Below are 23,002 nucleotides of genomic sequence, written 5' to 3'. Positions count from 1 at the left end.
ATGGGACCGGTTGAACAATGGAGCTGTCAAACTAGCTTAATGCATGTCTGCTTTTTTTTTTTTCTTGCTTTTTTTTTTCTTTCTCAACACCCTTTTTTATCTGCTATAATCTTGTTTGTATAGACTATACAGAATGAAGCGCTTTTAGAACTGCTTGTTTGTGGTTTTGTGCATTTAAAATTTTACTATCTGCTGTTCATAGAGCTTTTTGCATTTTGTAGCTATGTTGGTTGGATTGAGTTAGAGATTTATTGCTCACCTCTCCATTAACTACAGAAAGAAATGTATTGATTGAGACTGCTTGTAATACCATTATCATTCTGACAAATACCTTATGATCAGACATGCCTCTACAGTATTTATGCTTGGGGACTTTAAATTTGCCTAGTTGGTGGACTTACGGAATACAGCATGAGAGAGAAGTTACGGGGAACGTTTCTGTGTTTAAGTAAATTATAATGTCTACTCTCTATCTCCCCTTTTGGCATCCAGGTAGACAAACAGTTTAGAAATTCAAGGACACGTGAGAACTTTTGCCCTTCTAATTTTGATCTGAAACTATTACTATATGTAGCCTTTAAGTTCTTAAGTTAAAGGGCTCTATGGAATGCATTAATTTTTGATATATGGTTATGTGCTCATAAATGCATTTCTATGCAAGGTAAACATTCCTCACGTCTTCAAAATTTTTTCTTTTTATATAATAAGCATTGGTTTCTAAGGGGAAAACAGTGAGACTTCAAAAAGAGAAAATGGAAAAATTCGTTTCGAAGTTCTCAAATATTGAAACCATTTTTGTTCTCACGCTAGATATAAAAGGACTGGTCCTAAAATGTTAACTGGTAATTGATTTACATGAAAATCATCTCATTGAGGTTGGTTTCCATAAAGAATATATTTTATCTAACATTTTAGTGTTTTGCTTTAATTAGATGCCTGTGCCAGCTATTGAAAAATGTTAGTAAATTTATGGAGAAAGGTTAAGGACCTAATTTTTAAAAACAAGAAGGAAATCATTTTAAAGGGCAAAATTTTAAATAAGGTTTAGTTACAAATACTTCCTGTTGGATTATATCGTGGTTCAAATTAGTGATGTTACCAATAAATAAGGAAGGAAATGTATTCCTCATGAAAACACAGTTATGAAACAACTATCTTTTAGAGTTTGGACATACATTTCATTTTTTAAAACTTAAGTTGAAATATTATGAAATACTTAATTCAGAATAATTAAAATTAATGTTACAGGCTAAATAAATTGCCTTCTCAAGTACAGATTTTTCTATGGACAATATATTCAGAGCCTGGGTGGACCCAAAACGTATCTGGTAAAATGATATTTTAACAGTTATCCATTGTGAATAGAATGGATTTTAAATGCAGACTTATTATATTCTCTTACTTCTGATGGGATCTGAATTGCTCGCTGCATCGGATATGCCAATAATTGCTTTTAGGATGAGCTCATAAAAGGTAATTGGTGAAGCTTTATAACTGAAGCTAGCCCACTGTTACCAGCTCACCTGGATTCTGCTTTCATGTGAAATTTTTATTCCAAAACAAAGGTTGCAAAGCAATTTTTTGTGGTTTGGAAGAAAAGTAGTCTCCTATGCTCCCTAGATAGTTGTCAGTATCATGCTGGAATGAAGACATAACTTGGGAACCTCCATGCTGCATTTTTGACTAAATTATAATTATTTACCTATGAGCTATTCCGTTGGATTTATAGGTGGTCTTAGGTCCAAGAACAAGGGAAATCCCTTCTCACTTTGTTTGCTTCTCCTGTGGTTTGATGCACTACCAGCTAAAATTCAGAGAGCCCCCTGCCTCCCCATTCCATTATCCCACATACGGATTATCTTTTCCTTTAGCCTGATGGGGAAGGTAGAGATTACTTGAAGCCAGCAAACTTGTCTACATCTATTTCCACAACAGTAACAAGATATGTAATCTCTGACCTGCCATCAGCCTCTATGTGTGGTGATCCCCTCGATAGTGACCTAAACAAGTACCAAAGTAAATTTTAATTCTGAGTCCAGGCTTGCAGAAAAGGACTAGCAAAAGATTCAAACTGGGAAAATGGCTTCTTTCAATAGGGTAATGATGGCACCCCAAGTCCCTTCACACACGAGCCCCCGGGATACCCATACAGATGAGTTCAGCAGACCACAGGCTGAGCTCCAGAACCTCAGTGCATTAGTAATCCTTTTTGTGTGAAAATGAAACCTTACCATTTTTCATTTTTTAAAATATGAGTGTACACAATTGCAAAATATCCTTTTGGGGCTGAAACGCAAAGAAGAGTGTTTGATTAATATTCATATCTGGAACTTTGTAGCAAGTACAGACTGTGCTTGAATGCCTAGGAAGTCATTCCAAGAGTGAATCAATACTAATTATTGTAATCAGGGGGTTAATTAGGTGAAAATGTGGCTGATGGAAAGTTCATTCCTCACAGCCCTGGAAACACCTAGGTTGATGAAAAGAAAGATAAAATGCAAAATGAAGAGTGTTGTGTGGGAATGATTGCTCTCCACTCAAGGGGTCAGGATTTGTAGATGAAAAACATACCTTGATTTGGTGTCATCATGGTAGTGAGAAAATTAGAAATACCCAACTTAGGTTCTTCTGTAGAGATTTCTGTAAAAGTTATTAGCAGAATGTAGTTGGTTAGTGGCATCTTGTGCCTCTCCAGAGCATTTTTCTGCACCTTTGCGAACAGTAACAAGTACACTCCATTCAGTTGCAGTCATGCCTTCAACCATCCTTATTAGTCTTCATGAATTTCTTTCCACTTTTTGGTAATTCCTGGGGGATCTCCTTTTTCATAAAACTATTGATTGCCTCTCTAATGTTTATTGGCTTTGGGAGTTTTGCTGAACTCACAGTGACTTTTATTCTGTAGGTTTGGAGAGGATTAAAGTTTGTGGCATTTCACTTAACTGACATTGGGAAGAGGGTGTCCAAGGAGGGAAAGCATATGTGAGGTTTTAATGTTGTAGGCCATTAAGGCTCAAAATGAAGTGTCCTAGAGCTGTAGCACCTTTCCAATCACGTGGCACCAGTCTACAGAGATCAGACTGTGATGGAAGCCAGATATGCATGTGTGGGATGTGTGTGTGTTTGGACCTCTACTCAACTCAGAAATGTGCTGCTTAAGCCTGATTTGGGATGAAGTACACTTTGTTCCCAAACGCTGTCTTCTGCTTCCTGTGATGTTGTTAGGGATTATTGGATATAGCAATGTTTGTCTTCTCCATAGTGCTTTTCTCACTGTGTGTCTGTCTGATCCCAAGCACATTTTCTTGTAGTGCCGACCATCAAGGTTGACAGCAAATGGCACCTGTGGGGAGAGGGTGACCCCAGCCCACCGTGACATGTATCACAGGATAGTTCGGGGTGCCACCTCCGCCCCTTCCGAGCTGACCCTCCCCTTATTGGCTGCTTAGCATTCTGATCAATCATTGGCATTTATGCAGCCCGACTAGCCAGCATGCCCTCAGAGAAAAAGAAACAGAATTTTCCTGTAAAATCATTTGGTTCCACCAACTTCGTTGGGATAGTTGAGAAGAGCTTGAAGTTTGAAGTTATGAGGCTGATACACCTACAATACCCTGGGATTTAAAAAATCCCTATCTTGAGAAAGATGGCAGGCTGCAGTCAGTAAACACTCTTTGCCGAAACCTACGGATGGCATTGTTGGCTTCCAGCTGGTGTGTGACCGACCGGAAGGGGCACAGTGTGCCTGAGGCAGACATGGAATCACATGCCTCCCTCCACCCTGAAGCCATCTATCTCAGTAACACAAGGGCTGTGGGCCCTGCAGTGGCGCAGTCTGTGTGCCGTTATGCTTTTTGAATACCTTGGTCTGGGGCCCCAGCTCTCTTGTGGATTCTGTGAAATGGCTTACTGTTTATTCAGAGATGATTTCGGGAGCTCCTCTGTAAGTAAAAACACATGCACTTGGGGGCATGAGTTCCTGGTGGCAGCACTTAGGACTCATTTTAATCTTGTCTTTGGAAACGGACGTAATAAAAGGAACAGTGCTCTCCTTCCAGCCCCTGGTGCTCAATGCCTGCTGTACATACACCAGAACCTTCCTGTTGCCCTTGGTGTAGGCTGCTGGCCTTAGGCGTAGATGTGCCAGTGGAAACCTTAATGCTACAGGACAATACGATTAGGACTGGCTTTCTCTTTTCCTCCTTCCGCCAGTTCCAGGATTAAACAAAGATGGGGGTGGTGGTGAGTACTAAGATTGGTGGTGAGGAATAAGACTGAAATTTACTAACAACTTTCTCTATGCCCAGCACGACATTAGGTGGTTTCTTTTATCTAATTTAATCCTCACAGATATCCAAGAGTTAGTAGTAGTTCAGTTATTTCCATTTTAAAGATAAACCGAGACTGAGAGAGGTGAAGTGGTGGTCCGATAGATGAACAGCTCATAGTGGGAGTGGTTCTAACTCCAGACTCAGCCAAACTCCTTCCCTGGCTAACTTGAAAAGTGTAACGATTGAACTTTTGACGCTTTAAAGTCAGACTTTCCTCTGGGGCTACATTTCCACTGTGGACATAGACTTCTATGCACCTCCTAGTTTTGCCATTCAGTATGCTGTACAAGAAAGGAAAAACAAGGAATGAGAAAGGAAAAATCTCAGCAGTTTTCTGCTTCTGAGTCTTCACCACACTCTCTTCTATATCCCCCTTATTTGTGAGGCCTTTGAGTGAAAGCACCCTATGCCTCACTTTTTTCAGGCTTTCATCTGTATAATGGGAACAGATGTTGGGAGGAATAATAGAGAGTTTTAAAGATTGATGAAATTGAAGTGTGACTTTTTATCTGTGTTAGAGGCCAGAATAGGTCATACCGCAATCATAACCAATCAAGCAATAAAGATATTTTGTGCTCAATATAGAACATAGTCTCAGCCATCAAGAAGCTCACAATAGTCATGAAACAGAACAGTAGGTAAGAAAATATCAAGTGGAGGGGGACTTGAACTGGGTGGAGGAGGAGGGGGAAGGTGTCCTTAGGACACTCTGGATTTATCTTTGCTGTTAAAAGAAAACAAAATCCTCAGCCTGATCACCTTTCTTCCTCAGATACCCAAGGTCATTCACATCTCCTTCTCTCTAAGCTTGCCTTATTCCTATGAAATAGGGCAAATGTAGCCATTCGCCTCCAGAGAGTATTGAGAAAGTAAGCTGTTGGGTAACACAAAAGCTTGTACTCCACAGTAGAGATACGACAAGATAGAACACATTTCGCTTAGTTTGGATAGATAGCTATTCCCCCTTTCCATGAACATTTTGGGTAGGTTTTGTTTTTGTTTTTGTTTTTTTAATAGAAAGAAAAAAACATTTTTTTTATTTCTAATGGACTTCATGGGAATTAGCATCAAAAGCAAATTTAAATACAAAGTCATTTGGGATTTTCAAAAACCTCTATCATAAGCTCAAAATGGCTAGAGAGTTGAACCATATTATAGGGAAAAAATAAATTTCCTGTGCTCAAAACCTTAATGTATTTTCAACCTCTATGTCATTTTAATAGCTTGGTTACATAATTGCTGTAGGAATAATTAGGTTAACACATTGTACTTCTTATGTGATGCTCATGGTCGGCTTTGACTTTTCAGCCATTCATCTCTACGAGGAAATGAAGGCCATGCATATGACAAATGTCTAGCTGATGAATCAGAAATTTGTATGACGTGTTCCCTCCATCAACTCTTTGGCAGAAACAAATGCAGAATCCAACAGGTGTAGTTCTTAAATCTTAAAATCTTTTCCACTCCGAATGCAAGTACCATTTGCTTTAAAAAGTCTGGTCTGCTTGCACCATCTCTAATGACTTCTGATCCTCGTAACCGAAAGCTCTTTGATAGGGCTTGGTCATTGTTGTGGCTAAAGTGGATTTATGTATTTTGTTTTACTCTCTTAATCCTCACTCTAATTCATTTGTTCAGGAAAAGGAAAGACATTCAGGCAAGTGGGGCTGTCGTGCCTCCAGAAATTTCCTCTTAGGTCAAGATTTTGATTCTTGCCTAGGTCTGTCTCCAAACAACCCCATCCTCAGGCTAAAATTTCCCTTTCTTTTTCTTTCACCCCCACCTGTTGCTGCTTTCTCAGTGGACCTAATGTTATGCCTACTTACAATATCCACCCAGCTGTTGCTGTTCAGCTGTTGCCGTTTGTCAGGCAGTCATTTCTCCTTTTTTAATTTAACAACACGTGACAGTAACATGAGAACTTTTGGCCAATTGGGGAAAACATTTTGTGGGGTGGGGGTGTTGAAGGGCAGACTGCCAGGGAACTAAAAACCTCATTCTGATGGGTATAAATTTTGCTCCTGCCGCCAGGCTGGCACCAGATAAGGGTACCTGGTATAGTTTGACAAATCTCGGCATCTTCAAGAGGCCACTGGAACATTCCTTCAGAGGTTTTTTCCTGAATGCCTTTGTGTGCAAATCCACCATGATGGACAGACAAGCCTTTTTCATCTCCCCATCCTTTCTCCATTCTTTTCCTTCCCAATTTTCACATCCAATTTACTCACTTGGTGGGACACAGTCTTACTTCCTCCCCCTCCCACCCCCTGATAATGTCTGGAAGGAAGCCCAGTTCCAGAGACAGCTGTGCCTAGGTCAGAAATCAGCTTTGGTCAAGGCAAAGCAAACGATTTCTCTCGCAGATAAGCAACCCACAGCAACTCACTTCACTTTTGTAGTCACCGGCTCTTCAGGCACACAGCTGCAGAGGGAAAGCTTCTGGCATTATCTGGCTTCCATTGGAGAGAGAAAAGGGGAACACAGAGAAAGAAAGAAAAAGCTGAAAGGAGGGGGGAGGGGGGCACAAAGAAGGCAGCAGCAGTGTAATGGAGAAAGGAGAGAAAGGGAAAGGCGAGTTAGAGAGGGAAATGATGAGCTGGCTGGGCTCGGGGTCTGCCGGGTCCACGGCGTTAGCATTCCACCCCCTTGGAATGGAGGCTTCTGAAAACTCTAGAGGAGCACCTCACTTCCGAGCACGAAGGTATGTATGCAAAGACCATGTTCAGTCGGAGGGCCTTTTCAGGAGGGAGATAAATTCACTCTTATGTATTTTCGCTCTATTAAAAACAGATTCAGAAAAACACAAGATTGCCAAAAGCCAGTAGCAGCTGTTCTCAAGGGAGAGTGACTACTTAAAATTCCCATAAAAATGTAAAAATATGAGTTTAATAATGATTTCATCTTTATTGGCATTTAATTTCACTTAAGTTGTTTTAAGAAGGTGATAAAAATCACCATTCCAGAAGCTTTCCAAAGTGTGTTTGTATGGGGGGAGGGGGGCAGGGGGAATAATAAGGTTATCATTTTAAACTTACGATTGGTGATCTAAGTATTTATTTCTTAAGTGACACTTTTATGGAGCTAAGAAAAGATGTGTTTACAATGTATCACTTGAGGATCTATTTCAGTTTTATTATTATTATTATTGCAAGTTGCTAATGAATCTGGGTAAGCCAAGAACAAACACATGGCCACAAAGTCAGATACTCTCTTAGGTACTTAAAATTCATGTGGATTTCAAAATTATTGGCTGGAAATGATGGGAAATCCCCTTATAGGGCCTGTATTTCTTGCTCCAAATGGCTCTGAGCACAGTGGGCTTTTTTTTTTTTTTTTTTTTAACCAAAACAGCTATGTTAATAAAATTTGAATTTGAAAATGTGATAGGGGAAAGATATTTTGGATTGTAGTTTGTAAGGATGAGCCAGAAGTGACGGGGGGGAAAAAACCCTTTTGTGAAGGTGGCTTTTTGAGTAGACAGAACAGCGCTGGTTCATCTATAGTTGTTGCATAGCTGACAGTCTGCTTTTAAAGAGATTGCAATGAGTGAAGTTATGTATAGGAATGCTTTTTAAAATGGAAATTTGTCATAAAATATACAGGGTTGTCTGCAGGAGAAAAAAATTAATTGTTTGGTTATAAACATCAATCGGTCTATGTCAGGTACCAGTGTCTCAGTTATAATATACTCTTTGAGCAACAATGTTGAAAGGTCAAGGGACTATATTCTGGTTCATTGATTTAGTGGGGTGACAGGAATAGGATTCTTTGAATTCAAGCAGTGCGTATTCTATGTACAAATGCATTTATTAGCACTCTGTTTCTATTGAGAGTGTTGTGTTTTTGTTTTGTTTTTTTAAATGCCAGTGATAATTCAGTGCTCAAACAATGACCATTGGACAAAATTCAGTTTGAGATGAGGCGTGAGAGGGAAAGGGGTTTTGCTGAAATAGCATAGTGCAATGGATTGCATTGGAAGGCCTCATCTAAAATGAGGTCATTCAGAAACTTTCCCTTGAAGTGCTTCCAATCTTGAATTGCCTTTTGTTTGGGAAATGAATAGCAAGTTGATTAAAAAAAGAGAGAGAGACAATTAGGGAAGGTAGGGGGATGGGCCTAGGGAAGAGCTTACGGTTTTTCTACAATGAAGCTGAAACTATGAGGAAACTTCTTGGTTCCCAATAGCCCCGTCCACGGTGATGTCAGCACACAGTGGTGTCACCAACCAGGTCATGTCCAGTAGAGGAGCCTGCCATTGGCTCCAGACTCTTTCATTGCTGATAAGATCCTTGCCTCCAGAATAGCTTAACCGAACCAGCGTGTTCAACGGTGGCCCAGTGGAGCTGCCTGCCAAGTAACTGCAACTGCCAAAACATGACACCTGATGGCTCATTACTGCATGGAAATTAAAAAAGGGACCCCTTCGAGTTGTTTTCAGTTTTTTTTTGTTGGTGGTGGTGGTTTCTTTTTTTCCTTCTGCCAAAGCAGTAAAATGAGAAATTTAAGCTTTTCATCCGGTGGTATTTGGTGGGGTGTTTTGTTTTCATTTTCAAGCTCAAGAACTTTTGAAATTTGTATTTTTGAAAACAGCTATTGTACCTGTACTGTGATCATGGAAACAAAATCCTGTGGTGTGTGTGCATGTGTGTGTGTTTTGTTTCTGGCGCCTGCATCAAATGCCTATGCAATTGCTATATTACTTATGTATTTGGCAGCCAAACTATTTAAACTCGGCCATCCCCTAGAAGCTTTCCCTGGTTCACGTTGTCACTGTATCCCACGGAAGAATGATTTTTATATTTGACCCTGGTTTTGCTTCGAACTTTCAATGGCAAAACAAATGTGCTTTGAAAACTCTGGTACACTCTAGTTGTTAAATAAGGCAATAACCTATGCACTCGTAATTCTTTCTCTATGACCTACTTACACACTACTTCACCCTCCTTATAGTGTGATTAAAAGCTGCTTTGAATCCACGATCGCCTCCAGGGACTGGAGGCAAGAATTTAACAAACTGCTGAGAAGGCTTAAGTCAGTAAGAGGGCTTCCAGACAGCTTCTCCCAATGAATTCACATGCAATTAAAGGGAAAATAAATATTTCAGAAGTGTGCATGTTAACGAAGCTTTTTCTACCTTATGGAATGTAGACATTAGATAGAGCTTTATTCCATAGGTGATTTGGAAAAAAATTTTTTTTTTTCTTTTTGATTAATGCTGCTATGTTCTGTTTCTGTCGTGGGGACTGGTTCTGATTGTTCGTTCTTTAAATAAATGTTATACAGTCAACTCATTCTATACACTTGGGATTGATGTAAATAATGTATGGAAAAGCAAGAACTGTCAAGGTTTGTCTAATTTACCCAGCTAATTACTTTATTCAAATTATTGAAAGACCAACAAAATTCTTACAATTGCAAATGTAGCCTGCCGCAGCTGGGGTGGAGAATAAGTGTAACTTAATATTATGTATTAGGAAAAGTTTGGGCATTTTGGATATCAGAATTAATTTTATTGCATCTGTTTTTCAATTCCTTATAAACCTAGACCTGGTTCCTCAGAAAGGCAATGTGTTCCAGCCCTACATCTCACTGTCTTGAGATTAAAACTATCTCGGTCAAAAGCCAGACATATTGTTCAGCAGAAGAAGGAAATCAAGTAAATTGTGTATTCATGGTCTTAATTGAATTCTCAGGCTTATTACTCCATATTGCTCAATGCATCAAGCCCGGATTTAAAATTGATATGTGGATTTAAAATTGGTGTATAAATATCCATTTTCCTTCATAACCGCTAAAGATGGTCACTTCTCATTATCACATAAGAAATTGGTGAGAAAAAAATGATATTTTTCTTCATATTGGTGTGTGACAGATTTAACTGCACGTGACACATTTAACTACACGTGACTTCGTTGTTTAACCCCCTGACTGCCATGATGATTACCCAAACAGGCAAACCCTTAATGTCTGCAATTTATGATGTTGTTTTAGGATGTGAAATAGGCCATGAAGAAGTTTTACATACTTGTGACATTGTGAAAAGTTTGGTTTCGTCCAAATAAACAAACAGTACAGTAATGAGAATGCTAAATTAGAATGCACGGCATAGCCTACTTATCTTTCAAGAATTTGAGCATTCCTTTGTACGAGTTCGGTCCTTTTTCTCAATTTCTAGCAGTAAATCACTCACGAATGTAAATGGGTATTTAAGCTTCATGGCCATTTATAGACCTAACAATCTTTCATATAGTCACTGTTGTTGTTTTTTAAATATTTTATTGGGGAACAGTGTGTTTCTCCAGGGCCCATCAGCTCCAAGTCTTGTCCTTCAATCTAGTTGTGGAGGGCGCAGCTCAGCTCCAAGTCCAGTTGCCATTTCAATCTTTGGTTGCAGGGGGCGCAGCCCACCATCCCATGGGGGAATTGAACCTGTGACCTTGTTGTTGAGAGCTCATGCTCTAACCAACTGAGCCATCCAGCAGCCGGCACTGTTGGTTTTTTAATCATAGTATTAAATACTAGGAAATGACAAATTCATGATTTATCTTCTTAAAAGAAAATGTAATTTATTGCTGTTTCTTATTTCCAGTCCCTTATACTTCTGTTTTCAAGATGATACAAGAGGCAACATAGCTGCGCGGAGATTGATGTATCTTTCTCCTTAAAGCACTGAGATAAGTCCTTGAATGTCACTTGGGACATTTGTGAGATATTTACTTTGGCTAAAACACGAATGCTACTTCAGTGATTACTGTTAGTTCCTACACCGGCGAGCATATCACACGGAGAGCATTGAACAAACACTCGGGATGAGTCCGTGCCCGGTGGCTTTGGGAGTTTGGTTTGACCGGGACGTGCCCTAGGCTTTGGCCATGCGGTGGCACGAAATCTCCTTCCAGCGGTTCTTCGTCCCCGTGCCAGGCGCCGTGGAGACGGGAGCCGCGTGGAACAGGGCAGCGTCAGCGGGTGGTCGTTTCTGGATGCTCGGGAGTCTAGGCAAGCGGGGCTGTTTTCCAAGCTGGTGAGCTCGGCGGCCGCCTGCCCGGGGCCGCTCCCTCCCCCGGCGGGCCCGCGGGGGTTAAGCGGCGGCGCGGGCGCCGGGCTCCGCCCCCACTCGCGCACCTGGCGCTCCGCAGCCCGTGGCCGGCTGGATGCGGAGGGGGTTGGCGGGCGCGGGAGCGGCGAGAATGTGACAAGTGCCGGCTCGGGCGGCCGCCGCGGGAGGCCACGCGCACCTGTCCCCGTCCGTCTCGCCGCCGCCCCCCGCCCGCCCGCCCTCCGAGCGCCGCGTGCGCCGCGAACATGACTTCTGCCTTCAAGCTGGATTTCCTCCCGGACATGATGGTGGAGGGCCGCCTGCTAGTTCCCGACCGAATGTGAGTGGGGCCCCGGGGGGACGTGGGGCCGCGAGGGCGCCCTCCCGGAGCCCCGAGCGGGCGAGGCGCGCGCGGCTTCTCCTCCGCCCCGGGGACCGCGGGTGGCGGCTGCGGATCAGCGCCTCCGGGGCTCCCGAGCCGGCGCTGGACCTGGGGAGGACGGACCGTGTCCTGACGTGCGGAGCGGCGCGGGGACAGGGATCGGGCCAGCGGAACGCGAGCGGGGATCCGGCGAGTGCCGGCCCGCGGGGCGCGGCGGCCGGGTGGGGTGGGGTGGCGTGGGGCGCGCGCGTGCACGCCGCTGTCACGGGGAGCGCGGGGCTGATGGAGCTGTCTCGGCCCGTGTGACACCCCGGGGTTACCCGATGAACCCGCTCATCCTGCTTGCCATTTGCAAAGATTCCTTTCCTGTGGTTCGGAGACTGGAAGGACAGCAGAGGAAGAAGGAAAAAAAGGGAGGGGGTTAGAAAGCATTAAAATAGCCAGGCGTGCTCTGTTGCAGAAATGAATGGTAATTTTTACGTAATCGTGGTGGTTTTGTCTGATATGCAGCCTATAATTTAATAATTAATGTGCTCCTGGATGTTTCACATGTCGTCAAACTAGGGTAGAGAGTTTATTGGGAGTAGAGAGCTGGGATTCCTGAGGAAAGGGAAGTATGCCTCATTTTTATCTGGCTCGTTAGTGTGGATCGGAAAGTTTCTCTTACCAACTCAGGCACTTTCACCTCGGTGGGATCTGCTTGTTTGTCAGACGTGTTGTGAAAAGAAAACCCGAAGAGAGAAAAGGGATTGCCAGAAGTGGGTCTGAAAGGTCTGTGTCCATTTTAGACATGGAATATGTGAGATTCTCAATTACCAGGCAAGAAATCGGATAGTGAATTGAGGCTACAATTAATCTGGTGTAAAGAACTGCTGTCCTTGGTAAGAGTCCACATAAAATGTTTCCTGTTCTGCACATTGTAAGACTTAACATCCCTATTCTTTCTGGCATGTTACTGTACTTTGCAATTTTCATGCCATTCTGAGCTTTATGATCCATTTATCTGGCAACTAACTTTCCCCTACGGTGCTAGATTCCTTTTTTCCTATGTTAAATGTTATGAGTTTGTGATTCTTGAGAAATTCCGCAGTGGCCAATTATTTGAGCCCCTAGGATTTTTTTTTTAATTGGGGAAGATAGAATCTGTTAAATTCGAATTGTCCTTTCAGTGGGTATTAAGAATGTTAACTTGTTTTACACGCAATAAGGTTCATTGTCTCAACTAAGATAATCAGATAACATAAATTTAAAATATTGAGTGTCCTTTGGGCAGCTTTCTCGGAGAAATTAACGTTGGTTAGTAGCACACCGATGGTATTTGTTTAAAAGATCTCTGTCCTGCCCCCCTTAAAAGATATATCTGTAAAGATATATAATACATATTTGCACATTAGCTATTGAAAGTTTTGTGTGTTTCCTTGTCTCTAGAGGAGTGTGGGGCTGAACTGAAGGATTGGCTTGGTCTTGGTTTTCAGTTTATGGTCACCTGCTATATAAGTGACCATAATATATCTAGCTAATGAATGCTCTGTGGATTTAAAGTGTTAGCGACCTCTGAGAGATGCTGTCTCTTGTCCGTTAAATTATGATTTATGAAAGTTTAGTTTGTCCTTTTCATTAGGTGGATGAATGTGACTTGTTCCAACTATTTGCTCTGAATAGAGCCTTTGTATTTTAGCCACGGACTATCATACAAATCCTAATATAATTTCTACCCCCACTTTTCCTCCGGATGTTAGTTTTTTCCAAATGATCTCCTTTGAAATCAGACTCAAATTGTTTTCGCTGTCAACTATTGCTTAATTGAACTTTTTTAAAGAGAAGAAAAATAGGGAATTTGTAAATGACATTTTTATTCTTTATTCCCAAGATAACTATTCTGTGTCTCCTTATCCCTGAGAATACTGTAGCATGTTTTCCAAAAGAGTTTGTAATTAACTCACATTGGAGATGATCTTGGGGGAATAGAGAGGGATGTGGGAGGGCATACGAACAGGTTGAAAAAGCTTCAAACCCACTGAGCAGTGTTTCGGATCGCCTTGTGCATACAGTTGAGAAGATAGCTGTGCAGATTTATTGTTTCCCGGACTGGTTTTTGTGTACGGTATATTGCCATTTGCATTAAATTGCAGTCGGCTAGATATTGGCCTATTCTTAAAAGGAACTCACAGCATAGGGACTTTTCTGGTGTTGATTTTTTTAAATCAATAGAGCACATTTTCAATGGCCTTTTCCCAAATGAATATATTAGATAAGTTTGAAAGATGTAGTAATATGCTTGAGTCCTCAAGGCAGATGAACCAATAGCTTTGGAGATGAGTTATTACGCTTACTGGCCCCACAAACCATCCAGTGTAAAAAGCCCAGGTCATTCAGGGCTCTGGGGAGGTGTGGAATTGTTAGGACACATGCTTCAGTCTTGGGGTTTTAAATATTTACCATCGAAACTAAGTGGAAATGGACCTTTTAAATCATCTTAACTATTAAAGTTTTGTTCTCTTTGTGTTACTGTAGAATATCATTTTGTAATGAAGTATGATGAAAATAAAATAGGAATTTTATTTTTAAAATTTTATTAACGTTAAAAAAAATCTGTTTGAAACTGGGCCAGCTGGTTTTGGATTGGGTTTGGGGGTGAGGTGTTTCTTCCTTTGTTTTACATTTTTAATCATATATATGTATTTAGGGTTTTGGGTTTTTTGTTTTGTTTTGTTTTGTTTTTGGTCTTTTTAAACAAAAAATTCCAAACAAAGGTATCTGGAAATGAGGAAGTACAGGTGGGAAAAAAATCTGTAAATGCATCTGCAAAAGTATTAGTTCAGATTTGTAGTGTTAGAATAAGATACTGAGAAGAAGCTACCAATAAATTAAAATGAAATCTTGTTTTTTTCACATTTGGTAAATAACCTTATTGAAAACAAGAAAAATCATCCTGAGTATAAATTCATCAACTTGGTGAATTCCCCCCTTTCTGTTCATGAAGTCCTCCCAAGTTAACTAGAAAAATGTCTATCAATGTCTAATTGGGTTGAAAGGTGATTCTAGGGACATCATTTATAAAGGTGAAAGGAGCTTTAGAGACCATCTCATCAGACCTTGTTTTATAGATTAAGAAACTACGCAAGGGGCAATGTGATCAGTCTAAGAAGGCAACAGAATTATTGCTTTCTCCCTCCCAACCCCCAATATGGCAAAAGTGTGGGTCATTTCTTGTCTGCTATGTGCCAAGACACTTTAGTTACCCTGTCTCTAACCTTCACAGTAGATTTGCAGGGTGGTTATTATACCCATTTTAGAGGTGATGCTTAAAGAGGTTGGTACTTGCCAGGAAGTCAGGAAATGGCAAAGCTGTGGTAGGCTTGTGTGTTATAGAAACACATGTTCCCATGTTAATGGGAAGGAAGGGAGAGCCGTGAACTGAACAAGACCTAGGTTTTTGTCAGAAAACCAAGGGGGTGCGACATGAGAATGATTGAGCACTACAGGAAACGTATACATATCACCTTCTCGGGTTTGCCTCGGATTTGATGCAAATTTACTCGGTTTTTCCTTATGTCAGTTAACTAAAGAGAATATATTTCATTTAAAAATATGTCGATCAAATATATGGTGATGGAAGGAGAACTGACTCTGGGTGGTGAACACACAATGGGATTTATAGATGATGTCATACAGAATTGTACACCTGAAATATGTAATTTCATTAACAATTGTCACCCCAATAAACCTTAATTTAAAAAAATGAATAAAATAAAAATATTTCGGGGTTTACAAAGTACCAGAAAGATACTCAAAAGCAGTGAGTCTTTTTTCTTTTTTTTTTTTTTTTTAAGATGGTATTTATATTGTTTTTGGAAAATGCCATTACACTTAATAAAATACAGCGATAGCAGATTTATCACCTGACTCCATGACGGTCATGAGAGGAAATTAAAATGAAGAGACTCTAAAAGAAAGGGCTGTGCATATGGTTCTTTAAGGAAATTTAAAAAATATATTTTCAGGTGGGATTTCTCAGTCAATACTGCATATTTTAGTATCAGCTGCTTCCTGAGACCCAAAACTCATCCCTTGTTGGCATTTTAGAACACTAATGGTATCTTTGATCTGGATTAGAGGTATTATTTTAATTGGTAAGTCTTGCGATTTAATGGTAATTTTCTAGATTAAAATTACTTTGGCATCTGTTGATGAGACTCAATGAACTGGGGGGAACCAGAACCTCGCAGAACAAGATAAAAAGGAGATAGGATTTTCAGATATGAACCTAGTAATTAAGATTTCATGGGATCGTTTCGAATGTTTTCCACCTCAGTGTTTTTCCCTCCAACTGTTATAATGACAGTATATTTGGCCTCTGATAAAAGACTGCAATCTCCCTCCCCCCCCCACCACACACACACTTTTAACACAAATCTCCAAACTTTAATTTCTCTTTATCCCTTCCTTGTGGTTTTGTTTCTTACAAGGTAACACTCATTTACTTCTCATAAAAAGACAGGTAATGTTTTGGCATGCAAAGTAATCTGATCAATTGTCAGACAACCTGCACACGATAGGATCTGGCCTCTGGCTACGGTGCCAGAATTCAGGGTGTGTTCCTACTGCAGGCTTATATGTAGACTCCGGACACCAACTATCAATGGGGGTCTGATGTCACTGTAGGGAATTAAAAACAAATCTCACAACTGTGAATCAGCACTGTAAACATCCCTTCTCTTATTTGCATTTCAATGAAAACAATATTTTCAGTGCATCGCAAGGAGCTGAATGAATAAGTCTTTGACGTGTGGCACTTCCTATGCTGAACTTCACCCAGTCTTAAAGTGTTTTTTCCAGTGTAAGTGTTCATGTCAGAGGGTTTTGTTTTTCTGGGGCAGGGTCCCATGTTGCTTTTTGTTTGCCCGTTAGGACACCACAAAGGAGTTAGCGAGCTCTCGGTGTAATATGTGTTCTAGAAAACTGCAGAGGGGAGGGTGGGAATGTTCGCATGGTTTCCACTTCAGCATCTGCACGTGCTCATGTCTTCCTGTCCGTCTCCACTTTCATAGAGGGACCGGTAATGTAACAAAGCCAGCATCCGCGGTTGTGCTACTTGTGTAGCAGTGCGGAAAATGTATTTTTATTTTTTCCTCAAGAAAAAGCTTGTGCTAAATCTAAGCAAAATGGAGCTGTGCACTCCTGGAAAAACCTTTGTGGTAAACAAACTAATAGTGCAGTAAATGTGATGTTCTCAGGTAATTGTCAAATAATGATTCCCCTTCAGCGTCATCGCTGTTTAATTGTGCCATCCAATATCCTCCTGCCCCGAATGTGGATGTGAACGGAAGGGAACCTGGGTCTTCTCCTGGGAATCCCTTTTTCATTTGCTGAGAGCTTTCGACTCCTAGCGGACTTTGAAAAGAAAGGGGGGAACATTGAGGGAGATTTTGGGCCGCTTCTCCCTTCCCATTTGTTCTAAATAACAACAGAAAGTGACTCCTCCCACTAGTTTTATCGAAATGCAATTCCAGTTCCACTGTTGAAATGCCCTGTGAGCATGTTTGAGATTTCCACTTTCACTCTGACACCCAGAGCTTTCCGAACGGTCTGTTTTATGAACTGCAGGTTGTGTATTATGTTCAGATACTGAGACTGATGCTTTCAGATCAGCTGATAATTTCAAATGGAACGCTAATAAATATGTAATCATATGGCTCTCAAAATGACAGATGAGTACAAATTCGGTTTTTGGTTAAATTTTAATTACTCCTTTGAATGAATGCCTCAGAGCTAAGTTGCCAGCACATTATTAGATCCATTTTTTTTCCTCCCGAAGGTTTATGTAAATTAAGTTTAGCCTGCATTTAGACTAAACTACCATTTCGGTTTGTTATTCTGGACTTTTCTACCAGACTCATATAGCCTTTTACTTAAGGTCAGATTATAAAGAAATCTATTCTGACGAAATCTCAGTTCAATGATTTGTGCTTTCTTTCTGTAAGAATCGTACAGAAAGATGACGATTCACAGGATCCCTTGGATAGGAATAGCACTTTTAAAATGGGTCACGTGGAACGTTTTGATTTTAAGCATTAATAATGAAAGAAGTCAACAAGGTTTTTATCTTCATTGAAACTGTTTGTGGCTATCTCTGTCATAACCACGGAATTCAAGTTCCCACAACCCATCAGCTGCTTTGTCTGATATTTATAGGCTCAAATAGGACTAAAGATTTTTCTACTTCCACAGTGGATGGCAGTGACTCACTCCTCAGAGAGAATGCAGTTAATTTCAGCTGATGGATTTGACATTTTGACATAATTTTTGGACAGCTTGAAACAAATGGTGTTTGAGTACCATAGGAGTGAATAGTTTTTCAGCTTCCGTAGTGGGGTCAGAATTCTGTAATGTGCTGAAAGGCTCACTCTCCATGCTTTTTCTTAGAGAAAGTTCATAGCTTGGTTTAGGCTCATTAAACTTTAAGGAATTCTATATTGTTTTCCATGAATTATGTCTTTGTTTCTCCTGCTCTCCCCCTGTAGCAGGAAAGTTGTACTACATTCATCTGATGCTAATAAAATCAGTTGGTCCTTTAGGCTAAAAGAGCCAAATATTTTGTCATTCACCTGGCTGGGGTCAATAGGCATAAATGTGTGTGTGTGTGTGTGTGTGTGTGTGTGTGTGTACACGTGTATACATACATATGTATATATGTGAAAAAAATATATGAAAAACTACCTTATTGGACATAATTCTTAAAATATCTTCCATTTAATGGTCTTTGGCTAATTAATGAAATTGTTGCACAACATAACGTGTTTATAAATAGATCATTACCTTCATAAACTGAAAAATTAAAAATTCAGAAAGCTTTAACATGTTAACCAAAGATGTACCTCAGATTAGTGACACTGCTACTGTGTTTCCCTGAAAATAAGACCTCGCCGGATCATCGCGTCTTTTGGAGTAAAAATTAATATAAGACCCCATCTTGTTTTACTATAAGACTGGGTATAATATAATATAATATAATGCTGGGTCTTATATTCATTTTTGTTCCAAAAGACGCATTAGAACTGATGGTCCGACTAGGTCTAATTTTCGGGGGATCACGGTAGCTGTAGGTCACAGGACAATGTTTGGACGCTTTGGCCCAGAAAAACAGAGTATCTTCCAATAAAGGTGATGAAAGAATTTCGCTCTGATGATCCTTCATACCTTACTAGATGAGAAGCTGAGACCCTTCCCCGTTTAGCAGCCCTTTCTATCCTAGCGACCCAGGGGCCCCTTCCTTTTCGCAGTTGCAATTGAGATGTTGCTACTATCAAAATCTTTTAGGTTTAGAGTAGAAAGAAAGAAAGGCTCCTCACAGAAAAATCTGGACAAAAGACTGTAAATCAATATTTTCTTGGGGAGACCCAGCTGGTCCTGGTCAGACCAAATTCCTGGCTGCTGCCACGTGTGACCCATGTATTACATGTGACCCATGTATTACTCCATAGCTTCCTGTCACTGTTGAAAGAAGTCCTTACGATTGTGATTGTGCCTAATGGGCATCCAGCACATAAACTGAACGCTTACAAAGGCTAAAGTTGTAGGAGACGGATAGACCTATAAGGGGTTAACTGGAGTAAACCAGCTCTCACATGCATACACACTCTCACACCCACTTGTCACACAGGTGAACAAATGCAGGTTGCACTTCTCCTTGAAAACTCTTAGAGGAATAATAAAAGGGAAAGGTACTATAAAAAGGCGTAAGGAAGGGCAGCTTTAGGTAGAGGATGTATGTCTCTCTAGTGAAGCTGCTGTGTTTTCTTCTTCCCTCCTGATTCTTTGCAGCCCATCCTACGTTCCTTCAGGTCATGAACAGTACAGCTATTTCTGAGGTTTTCTTTCTGCTTTTTTTATGTTTTCCTTATTTGTATCTTCTCGGTTCTGTCTCTTCTCCAAACAGAAATGGGCTTCTCTAAGCTCATTTTATTATCCCTTTTCCGAGTGGTTTCCTAGATTTCAAGAGAAGGAGCCACATGTGTCCGCAAGCCAGGTCAGAATTGGAGCCTGTAGAGGAGGGCGGGTCAGCACTGCTGGGTCATCCCGGGTAGTAATTCCAATGGAGCAGCTGCGTGTTTCTGTGCACAGAACTGTATTTTGATTTCCTACATTATGGAAGGGGTGTTGAGTTTTCTGGTGGAGCATCAGGGTAGCATATTTCAGAATGATTAACTTTATGGATGTCGTTGTCGTGGCCAGCTATATTTGGCGCTGCTGCAGCTGTGTTTGCTTGCTCAAAATTGTCACCAGGAGGCCTCCAACTGCAATTATTCCCCTCAGTCCATGCTGGTGACATCTTTCCTCGTGACTCCCATTGTCCACCCAGCCATCTTTCCCGGGGGTCAGGATTGAAAGGCCACAGGCGAATCCTTTGAAAAGCCTGAGTGCTGCTGGTTGACACTCTGGCAGCTGTATCTCAAAGCGATTTCTTAATAGGAAGTCATCTTTATTTTACATCATAATGCTCCCTGTCAGGATTCTTCTTTCTTTTCGCCAAAAGCCCAGATTTTCCTGGGTCTTTTTCCCCCTCCTTTTCGCTTACTCTTAGATGTCATCAAAAAGGCACTTCCAACATCTGATAGGCAGTATTTCTTCCTTTTCTCTATGACTAGAACACTCGGAGCACATTACTTCTGGTTCTTAGAGGTATCTTACAAAACCCTGCGTTGGAGAAGGGAGGCAAGGCAGAGTAGTTCCTCTGAATTGAGCACTCGCCACAGAATTTACTTTCCTCTCAGGAAGAATTTAGGAAACAGTTTTTCTTCGTACAGCAACCATTTTAAGTCCATTGCTGTTGGGTGAGTTTTAATTTGGGGTTAGAAATAAGGTCCTCTTGGATTGTTTCTGCTTGTCAGGGACCCTCACCTGCTTGTCTGTAGCAGCAGGATGGGACCCCTAGGAATTTAGCCCTAGGGTCTCTCCAGCAATGGCTCGGAAGGAGGTTCTTCATGGCTAAGCGTCCTTCACTTGGCAGCCTCCTCGTGTATTCTCCTGGCTTGTCTTCTGATTTGTTCTGTGCCCCTTCAAGGCTCAGGTGACTTGTCAAGATACCTCATTGAGAAAATAAGGAGAATGAGATATGCTTCTTACCTGTACCACAGTAATGTTGTGAGGCTAATGCCAGGAAAGGAATGACAACCTAAATATTTTATACCTTCACGGTACTTCAAACTGACCACAAGTTCACCTGCATTTCCTGGGAGAATCAAATACAGTGGAACTTCATTACAACTGGCCAGCTAATGTTTCATCCCTCAGAACGTTCATGCTTTATAAAGCCTCAGCCGCGGACCCATAAAGCAGTATTGCTCCCACATAAACTTTCAGAAAATGCTGCGTCCCCAGGACAACATTAAGAAGATGGATTTTTTTTCTCTCTCCTCTTTCTGCACAATGATTAAGAAAGACAGTGCAGTTGGTAGTCCAACTGTGAACTTGTGGTCAGACCTTCCATTCTGGAATGGGGTGAAGCAGAAAGCATTATCTCCATCCAGTATGCCCAGATGCGTGTTCTGAAAACGTCCATCTCTAACCAGCTGAAATGGATTTTGATTTTCTTGTGGGATGAGAGTGAGCCGCACAGTGTGAAGGCTGGCTCTCCCGTAATGGGACTGCTAACCCTGCAGAACGGCAGCCGTTAAAAAAACAGTTTTGATGATATGAATATGGTAGGGGGGGGAGTGTAGGTCCCAGTGCTTGGTGGCCTGCTCAGGTGCTCAGGCCACCAAATGCCTGGAGAACAAAGGAGGAGGGCAGCGTCTGCAGGAGGAAATGGTTTGGGAAAGGAACCCGTGACTGTTGCCTGAAGAGGTGGCACAGTGGGTTGAGGGTGTGTATCCAGGTGGCGCCCAGCTGTGGAGGTATCCTAGTTATTCTGGCCGCGTGCTTTCCTAAGCAGGCACTTGTTTCTGCTGACAGAGCTGACAGGGTCCTTGAAACCTCCGAGACTGGAGCCGCCACAGCCAGTGTGAATATTGGCTCCTCACCTTCTAAGTCACTTGGTTCGTTAAGATTAGGCGCGATCAGATTCAGCTGGGAAGCTTAAAGCCTGGGCTGAAGCACTTCCTGGCGGGCCAGGAAAACGCTCAGCGCCCACGTGTCGTCTTCGAGAAACTCTCCAGGCCTTGTATGGGACCTCCAAACCCACCTCCCATAACAGAGCGCTTTGCACTAGGGAGAGCCAGGGACGTCCCCAAAGGCGGTGGGAACTTGGAGCGTGGCCAAGATGACTGGGAAAGGGAAAGGAGGGATATCGAGCACTTAGCAGGACCTTGAGAGGAGGCTTGTCACACAGATACTACAAATGTTTCCGGACAAATTAATTGGTGCTTTCTAATGAGCACTTTGTAACTTCTCAGTGTTGAAGAAGTCTAACGTAACAGGCAGACTTTCAGTTGGGCCAAGATTTTGTGTGCCATTATTATACAAAAGTGACTAAAACAGGGCTGTTGTCAGCCTCAGAAGCTACGTGATGGCCTTTATCTTGCCTCTATGTCTTGTTTTTCAGGTCTGTTCAGAACGTGATACTTTTGAGCCAGATTGATTTCTAGTTGTATGTTCAATAAAGTGATGTATGCCCAGAAGCCCAAAAAAAGGTTTCTAGCATCAACAAAACTGTAATTCATCGACAACCAAATACTTTGTTGCATGTATGTTTCTCCTGCTTCTGATAACTAACATTTTAAAGGGTGCTGCTTTCCTGTAGGTACATTTCCTGAAAACTTTTATAATATTAGCTATTCTTCCTTTAGGACATACTGTGGGACAGCCATTAGGCTAAGGGATTTATATCAATTACAGTAATTTTCAGGAACATTTTGCAACATAAATTGCATTCCTGTTTTGCAAGTGGGGAAACTGAGGTTCTGGAAGGTGGTAGGTAGCACAGGATGCTGGAACCTGTACCTGTCTCTGTTCCTTTGTAAAGCCTGAGGTCTTTCTGTTGTGCCACCTCACAGGCTGGCCCCGGAGGTTGCTTGTGAGTCTTTTGAGGGATTCTAAGAGCTTTCTAAGGCCACGAACAGGTTGGCATTGTAGGTATGTTGGCGAATTGGCAGCTGAATATGTGGATTTGAGTGTGAAACATAGTTTCTTAGGTCGGACCTAATCCTCTGCTTTTTATGTTCTCTTTCACATAAATTGCTTGTTCATGATTTTATTTCATAGCCAGACCAATCTGAGTCTAGAAGGCAAGGTGTTATAAAGATGTCCGTAGAA

The 23,002-nt window shown here is 41.5% G+C and overlaps 1 protein-coding gene across 40 annotated transcripts in view; it reads left to right on the top strand.

Annotated features, from left to right (window-relative positions):
• CELF2 (CUGBP Elav-like family member 2) overlaps window positions 1-23,002 on the top strand; it is a 786,924-nt gene that overhangs the window by 472,967 nt on the left and 290,955 nt on the right. For 10 of the 40 annotated variants that reach the window (XM_081046691.1, XM_081046684.1, XM_081046689.1 and 7 more), the window contains exon 1: window positions 11,111-11,707. The exons of 15 other annotated variants lie outside the window; for them this stretch is intronic. In XM_081046691.1, coding sequence (XP_080902817.1) covers window positions 11,634-11,707 — 74 coding nt within the window. In that variant the 5' untranslated portion in view covers window positions 11,111-11,633. Of the gene's footprint in view, window positions 1-6,847; window positions 7,033-11,110; window positions 11,708-11,998; window positions 12,219-12,403; window positions 12,631-23,002 lie in introns of those variants that run through there. 15 more of the 40 variants (XM_081046697.1, XM_081046675.1, XM_081046686.1 and 12 more) reach the window with 11 other exon arrangements.

The sequence above is a fragment of the Rhinolophus hipposideros genome (assembly GCF_964194185.1).
Source record: "Rhinolophus hipposideros genome assembly, chromosome: 1".
In the NCBI taxonomy this organism is placed as follows: Eukaryota; Metazoa; Chordata; class Mammalia; order Chiroptera; family Rhinolophidae; genus Rhinolophus; species Rhinolophus hipposideros.
The sequence above is the reverse complement of the archived record's forward strand: the minus strand, read 5'-3'. Positions and strand labels throughout refer to the sequence as shown.